We start from the raw sequence: 14598 nt of genomic DNA on the forward strand, positions 1-14598 counted from the left end.
TATGGCCATATGCCCCACTTGAAATCTCATTAAATCCACAGTCAACCACAATGCAAACCTGTGGTTCCTCAGTCAAAAATCTGGGGACCATCTCTCTTCTCCTGGTGAGGATAGTGGTAGGAAATACAGCCAGTCATGACAGGCTGCAAGCATCACCTGATAGTAATAGGGATCTTATCAATGCTGTGCATTTCCAAATACTGTGGCAAGAGCAACCCTTGCTTATGGCAGGAAGACAGCAGTGATTGCTGCCAAACTTGCGTAAACAGTGATGATGTAGCAGCTGTAACTTCTGCTATGGAAAAAGAAAACATAGTAAACAGGGGCTTCTGCTTTTACAGGAGCCTTATAATTTTGGCTCTGTAACCTGACCTTGTTTGCTCAAATGCTAAAGCAAGGCATCCTGTTACCATGACACTCCTCCTGAGGTCTCTTTCTGCATCTCCCTCTTATCCTTTACTCTTCCAGCAAGCTCAACGCACAGTCATAATCTACTCCAGGCTCAGGATGCTACCATCTACCCAGCTGGCTACTGTGGACCTGCCACCTCCTTGAGCAGCAGCAGCAGCAGCTGTGGCCAGCAGGGCTCCCAGTATATTGCTGCTTTTGGGTACCTCTTTTAATCCCTGTCAGGTCCCAGCTAACACCTATGAATACAGGAATTTGCATACTAAATAGAAAAGACATAGAGCATCTTTCCGAGTGCTGCTTCTTTGACCAATCTACTACTATAACTGTCTCTTGGCCTTGACATCTTTCTTGACAGAGGTTGAGACTCTGTGTTTCACACAGAGTGGTGGTTTTCTGACCTGGTTCCTCACTCCAGGGACTGGATTTAGCCCCATGAATCCTGTTCTCATTTTATTTTCTGATTTTTCCTCTCCTGGTTCCTAGTCCAGAAAAATGTACATGGAACAGTGGACCAAGCAGAGGAGGAGAGCAAACTGCAAGCACCCAGTGTGGCTCCTCAAAAAAAAGGAGCTCAACCCTGCCCTACAGATGTTTCTACAGTTGCCAAGCATTTCATATCATATGCTGAATTCTCTACTTTCCTGAAAAACAGAGGCAGCCATATTGCACTTTAAAATGGACAGCAACATCTCAGCTCCAGTATAATCGTGTTTGGAATGGGCCAACTGGGCACATGCTCAAAGGGTGACACTGGCACAGCTGCGCCATTAACGCAGGGTAACATGAAGACGGTAGATGCCTGGAAACTGGCTGCTACTCCCACAGCCCATGCTCTGTGTACTGCCAAAAATTTCCATATCCCCTTGATCCAGACTGGGAGATACAAAAACTGAACTAGGCAGAAATGCACACAGTGCTCAGTATCTCGTGTCAGCACCATTACCACTCACTGCTCCAGGCATCCTAGCAGTGAGGAACAAGTTAGCATGGGTCAGAGGAGACTTCTGTTCCATGCAGGAGGCTCCTGGTACTGTCAGGAGATGTTTTGCAGGCAGAATTGTACTGTATTATAGACATAGTTTTGAAATAAAACAAGGGATAGCAAGCCCTATTTTTCTAGTGTAAGCACAATATAAATGTTTACGTAAAAAGAGAGACAAAGATGACAGGAATAGCAACTTTCATACTAAAGTGAACCAAGTCTTCAAGTGCTAAGCAGATGTGTGAAGACAATGAAAAAAATCTTTTGAAGCCTCTGGGTATTAAAAAAAAGTCATATTTTTATGTAACTAGCTTTATCCGTAGACCTTCTATGTAAGTTTTAGAGAGTGGGATGTATTCAATACAATGCCTGCTGTCTATTTCTAGACAATTATTCCTTCTGCTTCTAAATTAATGACTGCAAATCTATGCCATGCAAAAATACAGGACAATTCTTTAGGCTGATAACAATTTTCAGTGGGGGATTTCAGTGCCTTCTCTTCCTCTCTCAGCAGCTGCCACTGTTTTTTGTTAGCGGTGAGAGCAGCCGCCATCAGCTCCCAGCTCTCTGCGTCAGATCTCATGCAAATGGCAGCATTTGGCCCCCTGGGAAGCAACCACTGCCTGTGCTGCCGTCCTGTGTTCCCTCTGGGAAACAGGTGGTGGGACAGAATGGGAGCAAGCAACAAGCTGCCAGCTGGACCATGCTGAGGACACTTTAAAAAAAATACCAAAATCCCTCTCTCATTTTCCTTCTCTTACTCCATCCTTGGACTTGCACCTTCTATTCTGTGTCACTTTTAAAACTCTTAAATAGCAAATTTTTGGGGAAAAAAAGGCTTTGTGACATACACTTTGCTTCTTTCTGCCATAGTAAGCAGCATTCTAGAAAAAAGGAAAGAGATACAGGGGGTAGGTGCTGTTAGAGGTCACCACCTCTCTTCTCAGTATGCAGGCACTGCGCAATGCCTGGAGTGAATACTTCCAGTAGGAGAGACCGAGACTGAGATACAGCATTCAGTGCAGTCAATGTGTAACGCAGTACCGTAGGCAAACACTTATTTCAATGCAGTTTTTTGTCTAAAAATATATACTTTTTTTCTTGCCTCCTCTGCCCTTCATGGGTGCTGACTGGGTTCTCATATAGTTTAAAGATGAGCTGAAAAGACTCAACAGGGAAGAGGAAGGAGAAAAATCACGAGAGTTAGCAGTTGCTCTCATGAGATGGACAAATCACTACGTGCAAGGATTAGCTAAAATAATTATTTTCAGATTTTCAAGAATATTTACATGCTGACCAACCAGCTATTGGTGTTTCTGGATAATGAAATGTTAAAGCTTCTTTTGGTTTTGGACTAGGAAGTAAGTAAATTTGTACCAGTAACAATCTGAGGTTTAAGCAGTAACACTTAAGTACATGTAGTTAGTATATTATCTATGACATGAACAGGTCCACGAGGTTTTTGTTTCCTGGATATATCTAATTCTTGCTGCAGATGCTAATGAAGACTTTCCCATGTTGAGCAAAGGAAAAAGAGGTGGGATTTGAAAGTAAGAGGCATTTATTGTTAGTTTGCGACCCTGAGATTCTCCTTCCCTTTCTTCCTTCTCCCCTTAAATCAGTTGCAGCCCATGAGGCGAGAAACACCACAAAGTTGCTGGTTTGCCACAGAAAACCCAAAGGCCAGGCATGCAGATACACGCAAGCACAGGGGTAGTGTGTAGCAACTGAAGGAACACAGGCTTCTTGCATGACTGAAGGAAATCCCATGCCGAGCCATTTGTAAGGCATGTGAGAGTCACTTGGGTTTCTCTAAAAAAACCAAGGGTATCTTTCAGAGCCAAATATGAATAACACATTTGGAAAAAAAAAAGTACCATTTAACAGCTAACAGAGGTATTAGAGGAGCTTCCTTCCATCCTCACCAGAACCCCTACCTAGTAAAGCTTTTCTAAAGTCACAGTATACAAGAGACTGAGTCAGGGCATCCAACTCCAAAACACACTTTAATTTCATCACTTACCCACTCTCTTGGTACCAGTGATGAGACTTGGATGTGGGTTCTACTCAGGCCGAACTTGGAGTTACAAAGGTGCAGACAGGCAAAGAAGTATTAAGAAGTAACAGCAGCAGATTAGACGTACCTATGTCCCAGAGGCTACCGACAACTCATTTGCAGAAGTCATCTTTGAGGTCTGTACTAAGATTTTCAAAAGAACTTAGATGCAAGGGTGTGACTTTAGAAATCAACACCAGCTTCAGTAAAGACTGGGGCCAGAGAGTCCCCACTAACTTACAGAATAGCCCAGTTTGCCTCTCATTTAGTGAGGAAGTAGCTGCCCAGGGAGGTGGTGGAGTCACCATCCCTGGATGTATTTAAAGAGCGGGTAGATGAGGTACTTAAGGATATGGTTTAGTGGGTAGACAGGAACGGTTGGACATGATGATCTCAGAGGTCTTTTCTAACCGAGCAATTCTGTGATTCTGTGATCTCCACCTCACCAGACCAGACCGGGCAAAGAGAATCAAGATCATCTAATACTGTGAAGGGGGGGACAAAGTTGTTTCTCCATCTCTGTCCAACACACCAAGATGCATTGAAGGCACATGCTGAGTTTAATTGCAGAGGCAGGCTTCAAGCTTATCTAACTGGTACAGTTGCAAGTCAATAATATTTGTTCTGAATTCAGTTAAATTCCGAGTAGTTTAATCAGTAAAGTAATCTGGAAATAGCGACAAATCTCTTTATTCATTGAGAGCAAGCAGTCCTCAAAAAGCAAAATCAAAGTGGGCTGCTGTGAGCTCAGATCAGCACATACTCTCTCATTAGCGGCATCAGTATTTACCAGCAGAGAGGATTTTCGTGCCCTGAGTTTGTGCTATGCTGTCTTTGAGTCACTCTGACAATCAAAAAGAAATGAAAATATTATCAACAATTATTAACTGTGTCCCTTAGTTACTGCTTGAGGCTTATATAGAGTCCCTACAGACACTTCCGTGGGTGCATTACACATCTCTAATGCGCTGACAGAAAAACAGTCATTGTATTCTTCAGTTTCAAAATTGACAAAGTTTACAGTCAATGAAGAAGAGCTTTACCTCTGTTACGTGTAGACGTGTTTGTATTACTGCAACATGTTTTTCTACTCTGATAAAGGCTTCTGCAATGCACAGGCCTACAAAGGATCAATCGGAATCCGCATCAGTTCTTGATGCCCCAAATGCTAGAATTAGTTTCACCGAGAAGCACAAGATCGGGCTGACAAGTCCTGTGAACACAACTGCTATTTTTTTTGTCCACACATCTGAAGCAAAAGCTTTCATTTCTTTATCCAGCAGCTGTTTTGTGAAAAGTCACCAACATCACATGCATCTTTCATTTTGTGAGAAACAAACTGAAGATCAAGATTTTGCATGACCACACGTCTGTCTGTAAAGAGACGTCTGTCTGTTTTTAAATTAACTTTATGGATTATAACTTCTAAATAACCTCGCATGTGCATATTTATTGTTAGGAGATCAGAAAACACAGGATGATTCATGAAAATAGCTGTTACTGTTACCCAACGCAGTCACGACCCAAGTGCTTGCTTGCAAGTGTACAGCTCCAGACACAGAGGGCCTGCACATCTTGGAACAAAAGTGCTCTAGAGAAAAGGCACTTGCACTAATGTTGCAATCTATCATTTGCACTAATATCATAAGCTAACTTAAAAGCTGTAAAATATGATGCAAGAGCACTGATAAATCTTTGTGTAGTTTTCACAGGCAAATTAAGCCCACTTTTCTACCCGTTTGCCTAAGAACTTAAATTGAATACAACTAAAAAGTCCTCCTTGTGATACAGACCAAAGTAAATTTTAGTGGGAAAACACACCTTTTCTGCCCTGCACAGGGGACCTGAAAAATGTTTCAACATTTGTTTAAAATGCTTTTCACATGAAAATTCCCATTTAGAGATTTCCAGTTTACGGTCACTGATTTCAAGTTTATAAGCAGAAGGGTATCTGAATAAAACATAACACAGTGCTTTGTAAAGTAAAGCTGCTAATCTGATTTAGAGCATTTCATTTCCAGCTCCATGACTCTCCGTTTCCAGTCAGTAGCCTTGTTGAAGGCTATGTGTCCCTAAGTTCCTTGAGATATTTTTGTTAGAAGTTTATGCTGATAGCACTGATGCAAAGAGCCCGCTAACACTCCAGTAATGGAAAGTACACATGAAATAAAGCAGATGTAAAAACCATCAAGACAATGCATTTTTCTCATTTATTCAAATCTTCTGCAGGAAGTAAACACTGAAAGATTTAAAAAAACTTCACACTGCAGTATGTACAGTTTTGTGACATCACATGAGGAAATTAAGTTCTAATAAAAAAAAATGAGACCAGTTAGATAAATTACTGAAGACACATCACAATAAAATTCGTTGTGTAAAATCCCAAATTCTTATGTATGGCAATGAAAATCAATATTCTTTTGTCTTACAGGGATGGAATAGTCCTGGTACAATATTTCAGTTATGCAAAATGGAGTCCTGAACTTACATGACTGATTATAGTTGCATGAGTACTTCATGTTTTAAAAGTAGTTTTGCTTTTTTTTTTTTCCCAGACCCTTTGATTTGAAGCACATTCTTTCACAAAGCTAAAATACCACAGCAGAAGTTATGTCCAGAAGTGGAATACTGTTGTGTTTTGAACTGACCTGACTTGTTAAGACATTTTTTTTTGCCAACGCACAGATGCACAGGGTCCCCCATGCACTTTTCATGCAGCAGGTAATCACAACTTTAAATAAAAGTATTTTTCTATACATTCTTCCAGACTTGCAACTGTATACATACATGCAAAAGTTTTTAAACCTATGTGATCATATTTACACTTATACATGGAATATACATAACAAAAAAGATTAAAAGGGGTTTTTTTTTTCCTTTGCATTAGAACAATACAAAATATGTATTTTTCATTAAGGAAACCACTATTTACATCACCTTTTAAAAACCGATTTCAACATATTATAGGTGTAACAAGTCAATATATTTACATTATATATAAATATATATAATATATACTTACCAGTTTACTCCTCTGTAAGATGTGGCAGAGAACAAACTGGTAAAATTATGTCACTGACGTCAATGAGAGCTGTAATACTTTCACCAACATTTAACAGGGAAAATTTAAACCAATCATTTCTTTTACAAAGATCTGTAAATTAAAAATTTAAAAAATTACTAAGAGTAAATGGCTAAGAAAAGTGAAAGTTATGGCTGAATTCCCTTTTGATCTCATAATGTTTATCGACTTCTCAAACTGAGCCACATGGTTATCAGCAGAGAAGCCCTCCAGCAAAACACCTTTGATTCTGCGGTCATGCGTTACCCTCCTTCACTTCCTCAAACTTTGGCAGAGAAGACACTAGAAATCTGATTATCCCAGTCCCGTATAATTTCCTCCAGAAAAAAAAGGCATATCTGCATGGCAACTACAAGTGAATCCCCAAATCTAGCTACCTTGAGCACTACGCCACCACAGCGGGTGAAGCGGCGTGAGCCTGTAGATGCCCCCTCGAGCACAGCATTGGGCACGCAGGAACCCAACTGCTGCTGCTGCAACTGCTCTAAGTGAGGTTAAAGTTAATTCAAGCATAAGTCCCCCAAGGGGCTACAATTACAACTCTAAGCGCGGTATAGACACATCCCTTACATCTGCACGGCTCCACAGGGTGGAGGCAGCTTTCCCCAGGCAGTCTCCCCCAGCTACAAGTGGGAGGTGTTCTCCCCTCTCTCTCTGCTTCCTTTGATGGCGAGATCACACAACAGCACCCATCAAACCTTTGCCTACAGAGCTACTGCTGCCAATATCTGACCAGGCCCCATTTTTCTTCATGTCTACAGTCTAAAGGCTTAGCTGAAACTTCAGCCTCCTGAGTTTGCAGCGATATCTTTGAAGCTTCCACTCCCACAGACTGAGGAAGCAGACTGGGGACAGCCGAAATCCTAGTACTAAACATCTACTGAACAAAGGAGGCAGGAGTTGTTGGAAACACCAAGCGTTACTCAACAGCCGATCCTGGTTTGTCATTCATCTACAGGGACTGGTGGAAATCAAGGATCTTTGGGAAGATTAGCCAGCCCTACCAGTCCTTCTGCTGGTGCAGCAGACCCTTCTCTGATGGAACAACTGACAGGGAAGAGGCCCCAGGGAGAACAACGGCAACTGCTTTTTATTCACCCATGCTACAACACAGATGATGAAAAAGCCTTAGATCCTCAGGTTTGAAGGCTGTAAATGTGAAACGGGTATATTTTTAAGATCTCTCTTCCCTAGGGAGGGGTAACATCAGTGATACTGGGAGAATTTCACACAGAAGACTGCTGCTCTCTTAGCAGCTGCCTGAAAAGCATTCAGCTGACATGCCCATCCCTCTCTCAAGGGCCTCATCGTTGTGTTATGTGCTGCTTGAGATTGCAATGCCTACAAGAGGTAAGATTCATCCACGAACAGCATGCCCTAAACTTAAATTCTTGTGTATTATAGTTTACTGACGTCTGTGAGAATGGTAATACCCTTTCATTAACATCACCTAAAAAGAAAGCTAAATCATTAACAGGTCAAACTGTCAACATATTAACTAAAATGTTTTATAAAACTTTAAAAACTAAATGTTCAAAAGTATATATTATAACAATAGACTACCACAGAATAAATACATAGGTAAGCACGCTCCTAGACTCCAGTATTACTTTTTGTTAGGGTTAGACTCTCCTCCCTACTCTTTATTTCAATGTTGTTTTGAAGTTTTTCCAACCAGGTTATTTCATATCCTTTCAACTGCATTTTTCTGTGGAGCCCTTCAAGTAAATTATAGCCCTGTATTTACTCCGGGGACCATCTATTATTCTATACTGTATATATTTCCTAGCTATATACATGTTGTTTCAAGAAAAATAATCAATTAAGACTTTAAAAGACATTTAATGGATGGAACAAATACCATCTTTTTAATATTTCTGCTGGGTTGACTCATATAAAAAGAATTCAGTTCCACTGTCAATCCAAAATATACTTTATCTTGTTAATGATTATTCTACGAGACATCTGAATTGTCATTGGGCCACTTATAAATGCAATATTAAAGACAAACAAAATTTTATTTTTATATTATACTTCAGACAATGACATTTAAAATGATATTAGATTTGTGTGAAGGTTTTAAAATATAAATCTTCTTTGTACAGCCCATTTAATATATTACGCTTCACCCAAATAACATAAAAATATATCTTTAAATCGCTCTGTTATTTTTCATATAAACCAGGGGGAATGTTTCAGATCAGATACTGCCAAATATTTGTGTTCCCTAAAATAAGGTATCCCGCCAGGGGGGTAAAACAGAATAGTGGTGCATTTTCCAGTTGCAGACAGGAGAAAGTTCCTTTCAGTAGAGACTGCGCTGGAAAGAGGGAAAACTGATCCCAGGATCAGAGGGCGAGAGGGGGACAAGAGCTCGCTCCATCTGGAAAAAGGATCTCTGAAACCAAACCAGAAAGGAAAAGAGCAAACCACCACATCACTCATCCCTGCTACGCAAACATGAGACGGACAGAAACAGCAGTTTTGTCATGTCATCGGCTCTCAATGGCAAAAACAGTCAAAATGAAAAGAGTGTTGCTTTCACTATCTGTGCAAGCCAACTACCTAGCTGCTTGCTGATAGCATAGGGGATTATCAGTGGAATTAGAAGCTACAGGGAACATTTTTTTCCATGGGAGTAAGAAGTTCAGCGAAACTTATGGCTGCCAATAATGCCTGTAATTTAGAGGAACTGGATTTTGTCCTCCTCCTCCCGCTCTGAGAAATAAGGGCTACAAATGGAGTTAACAATGACACTGTTAAGAGGAACGCAGAGCAGCACAGCTCTTCCCCAGCCAGCAATTCTTTAAGATGTCGCAGCTTTGACGGCAATTTTCAGTGACTCCCATCTCAGGCTGATATTGCCAGATGTTACAAATCACAGCACAGGTGGGGATTGAGGAAAAGGGCAGAGGAGGATTTCAGACATGTCCCGCTATCTGTTACCGAACATGACAAAACCACAATTTTATCCTCAGTGCAACCTGAAAAATTATTCTGAAACCAGGTTTTCCGCAGTGAAAGGGTAGTGCATTAAGCCATGCATCAACTGTTCAGAGAGTAATAAATATTGGCAGAATATGGATTCTTTTCCCTGGTTGGAGGAAGAGGCCAACACATTTTTCATTAAAATCCTATTCCATCTTTGAGAGGAAGTCTGATGGGCTGCTTTAGCACTGCTGGTATTCTTCTGCAGGGGAAGCAGGCTGCAGCTGAACAGACAATTCTGCTCATCCGCTGCACAAATTTTCCATCAGTGTCCTCACCAAATGTACGTACTAAACTTTAATTGCATTACACCAAGAGGCATTTTGGCTTTCCCCGTTTAAGCAGGCAAGTGACAGGAACGCACTGACAAAAGGACTCATGCGGTACTTGTGTGGCCTAAGCAAATCTGCCTTTTGTATAAAAATCTAGGAAAAATCCCTTGATCGTAACTAGTAACTCGTAACTACGGGTAAGGATTGTGAGGAAGGCATTTATCAAGAGCAGGGCAAGGAAGAAAAATAGATTTTACACCACTGTTCTGGCAGGACCACAAACAAGATTTAAAAATAACAGTAAAAATTTTGGAAGCACTAAAAAATACATTTCAGTGCATTTCAATTAACACTGACACAGGTTTTCCAATATGACGAGCTAATGCCTTGGACGGACTGCTCCATTTCTTAAAAGTTATTCTTAAAATTTCACAAAACATATTAAACATTCAAAAAAAAAAAGTACACTGTCTCTATGCTCAGGCTTCCAAAAATAAGGATTATTTTACAAGGAGGGAGGAAACGCAGCATTACCACCACCTAGGCTGTACGCTTACACTTCATGTTATACCAAAAACTTGCAGATCCAAGTAAGACTCTGATCAAAGAGTACTCATAACTTAATCTGATACATACAGAAATGTCTTGTACAAATTACAACCCTTCTAGTTTCCTCGTGACAATCTACTGTAAAGCAAAATTTATCTACATGTATTTTAAATAACATCACCAGAAAAATAAAAAGTTTATCAAATGAAAACGTTTCAGTTAGACCATGCTTTTCTAAAATCATGCTCAATTTATACAGTAGTCAAGTTCGTACTCATTTTTATTTTTTCTTTTTCTCCTTTTTTTTTTTTTTTAAACAAAGATTCAAAACCACTGATTGTAAACTCATTGAGGAGGCTGTAGTTTATTCTGGCTCTTTTTTGATTGTTAGCACTTTTTCCAGAAGTCCATGCACTTCTCCATTCACACCATGTTGATGAGAGGTCTTACTTCCCATATGGCTGTTGTAAGGGCTTCTTAGGTTACTAAAAGGAGTTTTAAGCTCAGCACCAGACGTCAACTCCTCTTTGATTGTAACGCGAGCTGAACTATCAGTAAATGCAGGTTCATTCCAAATTTCTTTGTCATGTGCTTCTTGGCTACTAACGGAGTTGCCGCCTTTCTGTAACATGTAGTACAATATTGGATTGGTTTTGGTCAGTCTCGGAGAGTCTTTTTCGTAATCATTCTTGTCCATACCTGTGATCACCCACCTGATGGGCCCTTTTTCACTGGGCATGGGACACATGCTAAACTGGTCGGGCTCGAGCCTAGATACCGTACTCCCCAAATGTTCAGGGAAGGGGGAACCGGCAGGAGTTTTTACTGCTACAGGATACTGAAATGTTCTGTGATCTACACAGTTGTTCTGTTGCACAGGGCTACCCATTAATGCATTTACTGAAGAAATGCTGAATTCAGGTTTATTAGTTGTTGTACTGGTTTTGTTTCCTTTTTTCTTGCCCTCCGCTAGTATGTTATTCCTATGCTGTGACAGATCTCTCTCGCAGTTTTCTGAGAGAAGCAGCTGTTTCAACACATTAAAGCCTTTACTATCTCTAGACCAACTCCTATTTTCACTTTCATGATTTGAACCGTGGCTTACAGCATATTTAAATTCAGCATCACTTCTGCTGAATTTCAGTTCTTGCTGGTTAAGCAAAGGCCCATACAGTGCCTCGGTAGGAGAAGCGTGATTGTTTGCAGCATCAGACACATTACTTTTCATCTTTTTTAATGGACTTTCCAAAGGCTCAGCATGAAGCTTCCTCTTCTTCGGCACTGTGCAAAGGCTCTTTGATTCAAGGTGTGCCAGCTCGTTGTTTCGGTGACTTCTGTCCAGCTCGTCTGCAGGGTAACTGTCTTGACTCTGTCTCAGCAACCTACTTAGCAGGCCATTTTTGGAAAAAGAGAAGTCTTGAGGAGAAAGAGGCTCAGATTTTAACTCCTCAGTTGCTGGAGAAGCAGCCATGTTTCTCTGCAGAGAATGAACAAATCCTTGGTATCTGTTACCCTTGCACTCTCTTACTTGTGCATTTGAATTATAAGGAGCATTCGACTCTTCAGACGGTTCGGTTTTTATTTTCACCGTCAATATTTGCTCATTCAAAGCCTTATCTGTCTGTTCTTGAGAACTTTCATCTCTTAAAAGCATCCTCTCTTTCTTTTCACTTTTACCTTTATTGGGAGTTCCCAGAAGCAGCTGAAGGACAGTGCGCCTTTCAAGGAGATTTTCTATTTCTGAACCTGGAAGTCCTTGTTCAGTGGGTGCAGGCTGACAGCTGAATATTTTGTTATTTTCTTCATGCGTGCTCAATTTATTCGTGAGCAGAGGGCTGTTCAATCTATCAATCAAGCCAACAGGTTTGTCTGCGCTCCCTGCCAGCAGCTGTTTGCTGGCTCTTTGCTCTTCACCTGACATGGAGGTCTGCATGCCACACTGAGCCAGGTTCTGCAACAGCTTGCTGGCACTGAAAGCTGAGGAATTCTGGGGACTATCGTTCCTGCTCAGCTTGGCTCCTTGAATTTCCTTGCTTTTAGAAAGGTCTATCAAATGTTTAGACGCAGGATTCACCAGTCTGTCCGGCTGGATGCTGCAGACATACGGTGGTGGGCTACGCTTGATGGCTAACGACTGGTGCGAGAGATTTATAGGAGAGTCTGCTTTTGCAGAAGCCAGCAAAGGGGGAGTGCTTAACGGAGTCCTTCTGTTTCCACTGGGACTGTCAGTAACAGGAGTCCTTTTACCAGTCTGTACGGTGAATTTTGCCACATCGGCTGCACTGTGTGGTCCCTGAGGGTCATTACTCTTATCTACCTTCTCTTCACTCTTATGCCCAAGTAACAGCTGAAGTAATGTTACTTTCTGATGGGGATTCAGCTTAGAAGCCTTCGGAGTGTCTTTGTCTTCCTTGTTCTCTGGACAGGAGACTTTTGGATCCCAGGTATGAAGCAAGGACTGAGTCAGGTTATCCAGCGATGCAGGTGGACCTGCATCTGGTTTATCTGTCCTCTGTTTAAAGGATAGGTCTATAGGAAGACAGTTAGAATGGGAGCTTTCATCGTCACTGCTGTCATCTTCTGTGAAACTAGGATTGTTATCCGAATATTCATCAATAGTTGTTGGTGTGCTGCTGTCTTCAAAAATGCTGGCCCTTTCACTCTGTTCATGCCCTTTTACGTGTTTGGTGGTATTCTGGCTTTTCAGTAGATGCAAGAGCAAACTGTTGCTGGGAGAGGTCTTCAGGTTACTCCTTTCCAAAGTATTTTTGTATCCCACATTTTTGGGAGGCGAATGCATGACTCCCACTGAACTCTGAAATGGTGCCATATTGCTTTTGCTAGATACAGTTTTGGTTGATGATCCTGTCTGACCATTGAGATGGCTTGTCACTCCTTTTGCTAAACCAAATTGGCCAGTATCTTTCTGAGCACTTTCTTGTAATCTGGCCATAGCGGCAAGTCTCTCGCTTGCTATTTGATTTGCATTTTGTGCTTTTAAAGCATGTTCCCTGGAGTACTGCTGCAAGTGAGCTTCACTGGAAAGGAGCAAAGCCAGCTGGCTGCATGCTACGCTGGGCTTCGGTGAAGCAGCAGGACTAGATCGTTTCTCTACCATGCTTGCAACAGCTTGTAATCTTGCAGCACATGACAGTGGCTCATTCATCACTTTAGGTCCGCTCTGCACCGCATGAGGAGATTCTATAAACCTCTCCTTGGGCAGGTTCTTTGTTATATCAGGCATGCTGTTGTCCAGCTTCTGATCTTTTGCTTTGCTCTTCTTCAGAAGAGTCTTCAGGTGGCTGGATGCAACCCCGTAGCACCTTAAATCTTTCTCCACTTGTAAAGAATCATGGCTAAGGGAATACCCTTGCTCCTTAAGGCTCTGCCTAATCTGCTGTGACAGAGCAACACTCTGCAGCCTAGAGCTGAACGACTGAAGCAAAGAGGCAAGTAATGTGCTATCCTGTTTGCCTTTGGGCACATTTTCAACCATGCCAGCTAACAAAGCTTCCTTTTTCCCATCTAAATCCACAATGGAATCAGACAACCGCCTTCTCTTTGCTGCATTCCAGTCTTCTGAAGACTGCAACAGTCTTGCTTTTTTGAGGTGCAGCATGCCAGATCCCCGATACGTATTTGTGTTAAGAACTGGACCATTACTTTGACAGCTGGGAAACAGATTTCCAGAAATCTTGAAGTTTTGATCCTCTCCGCTATGCCCAGTAGACTTCTTGTCAACTGCGGTACCTGAGCCTCCTGCTGCTTGATGCATTAGTAATCCCTCTAGGTAAGTTAGAACAACAGAATCCTGGTGCATCTCAGAGCCAAGCTCTTCTCCATGAGTCATGTTCAATAAAAGTTTCCAAAAGGGCTCTGGTTCTATTCACTTCAAGGACTAGTTTTGCTGTAGCTGAATTGAGATGCAGAGTTAAGAAAGAATAGGAAGCCGTCTATAGTGTTTTCTCACAGACTTTCAGAAACAATACAAAATGTCATAGTCCAAGCAGGCTTCTTCCAGTGAATGAGCCAGGTCTCCAATGATATAAATCTGCCGATCTCTAGAATATTTATAAAAGATGTCTAGGAGGAGCACTCAAAACATGGTTCCACAGTAATAAAGTTCCATTAAGTATTTGCCGCTTGCTTTCTTCAGGAAGCCAGCTTGTTTTTCATCTTTTTCCATCTCCACCAAGCACATAAAATTCCTAAGTGAAAAAAAAACAAAACAAAACGCAAGTGGTCAAGAAAGAAAATA

General features: G+C 41.4%; 1 protein-coding gene across 1 annotated transcript; it reads right to left on the reverse strand.

Moving 5' to 3' along the window:
* Window positions 1-10704: 10704 nt before the first annotated feature.
* On the reverse strand, window positions 10705-14190 carry NRIP1 (nuclear receptor interacting protein 1). The gene has a single exon (XM_010185670.1). The coding sequence runs from the start codon at window positions 14188-14190 to the stop codon at window positions 10705-10707; it is 3486 nt and encodes a 1161-aa protein (XP_010183972.1).
* Between the last annotated feature and the right edge of the window lie 408 nt (window positions 14191-14598).

The sequence above is a fragment of the Mesitornis unicolor genome, unplaced genomic scaffold, assembly GCF_000695765.1.
Source record: "Mesitornis unicolor isolate BGI_N332 unplaced genomic scaffold, ASM69576v1 scaffold31165, whole genome shotgun sequence".
Taxonomy (NCBI): Eukaryota; Metazoa; Chordata; class Aves; order Mesitornithiformes; family Mesitornithidae; genus Mesitornis; species Mesitornis unicolor.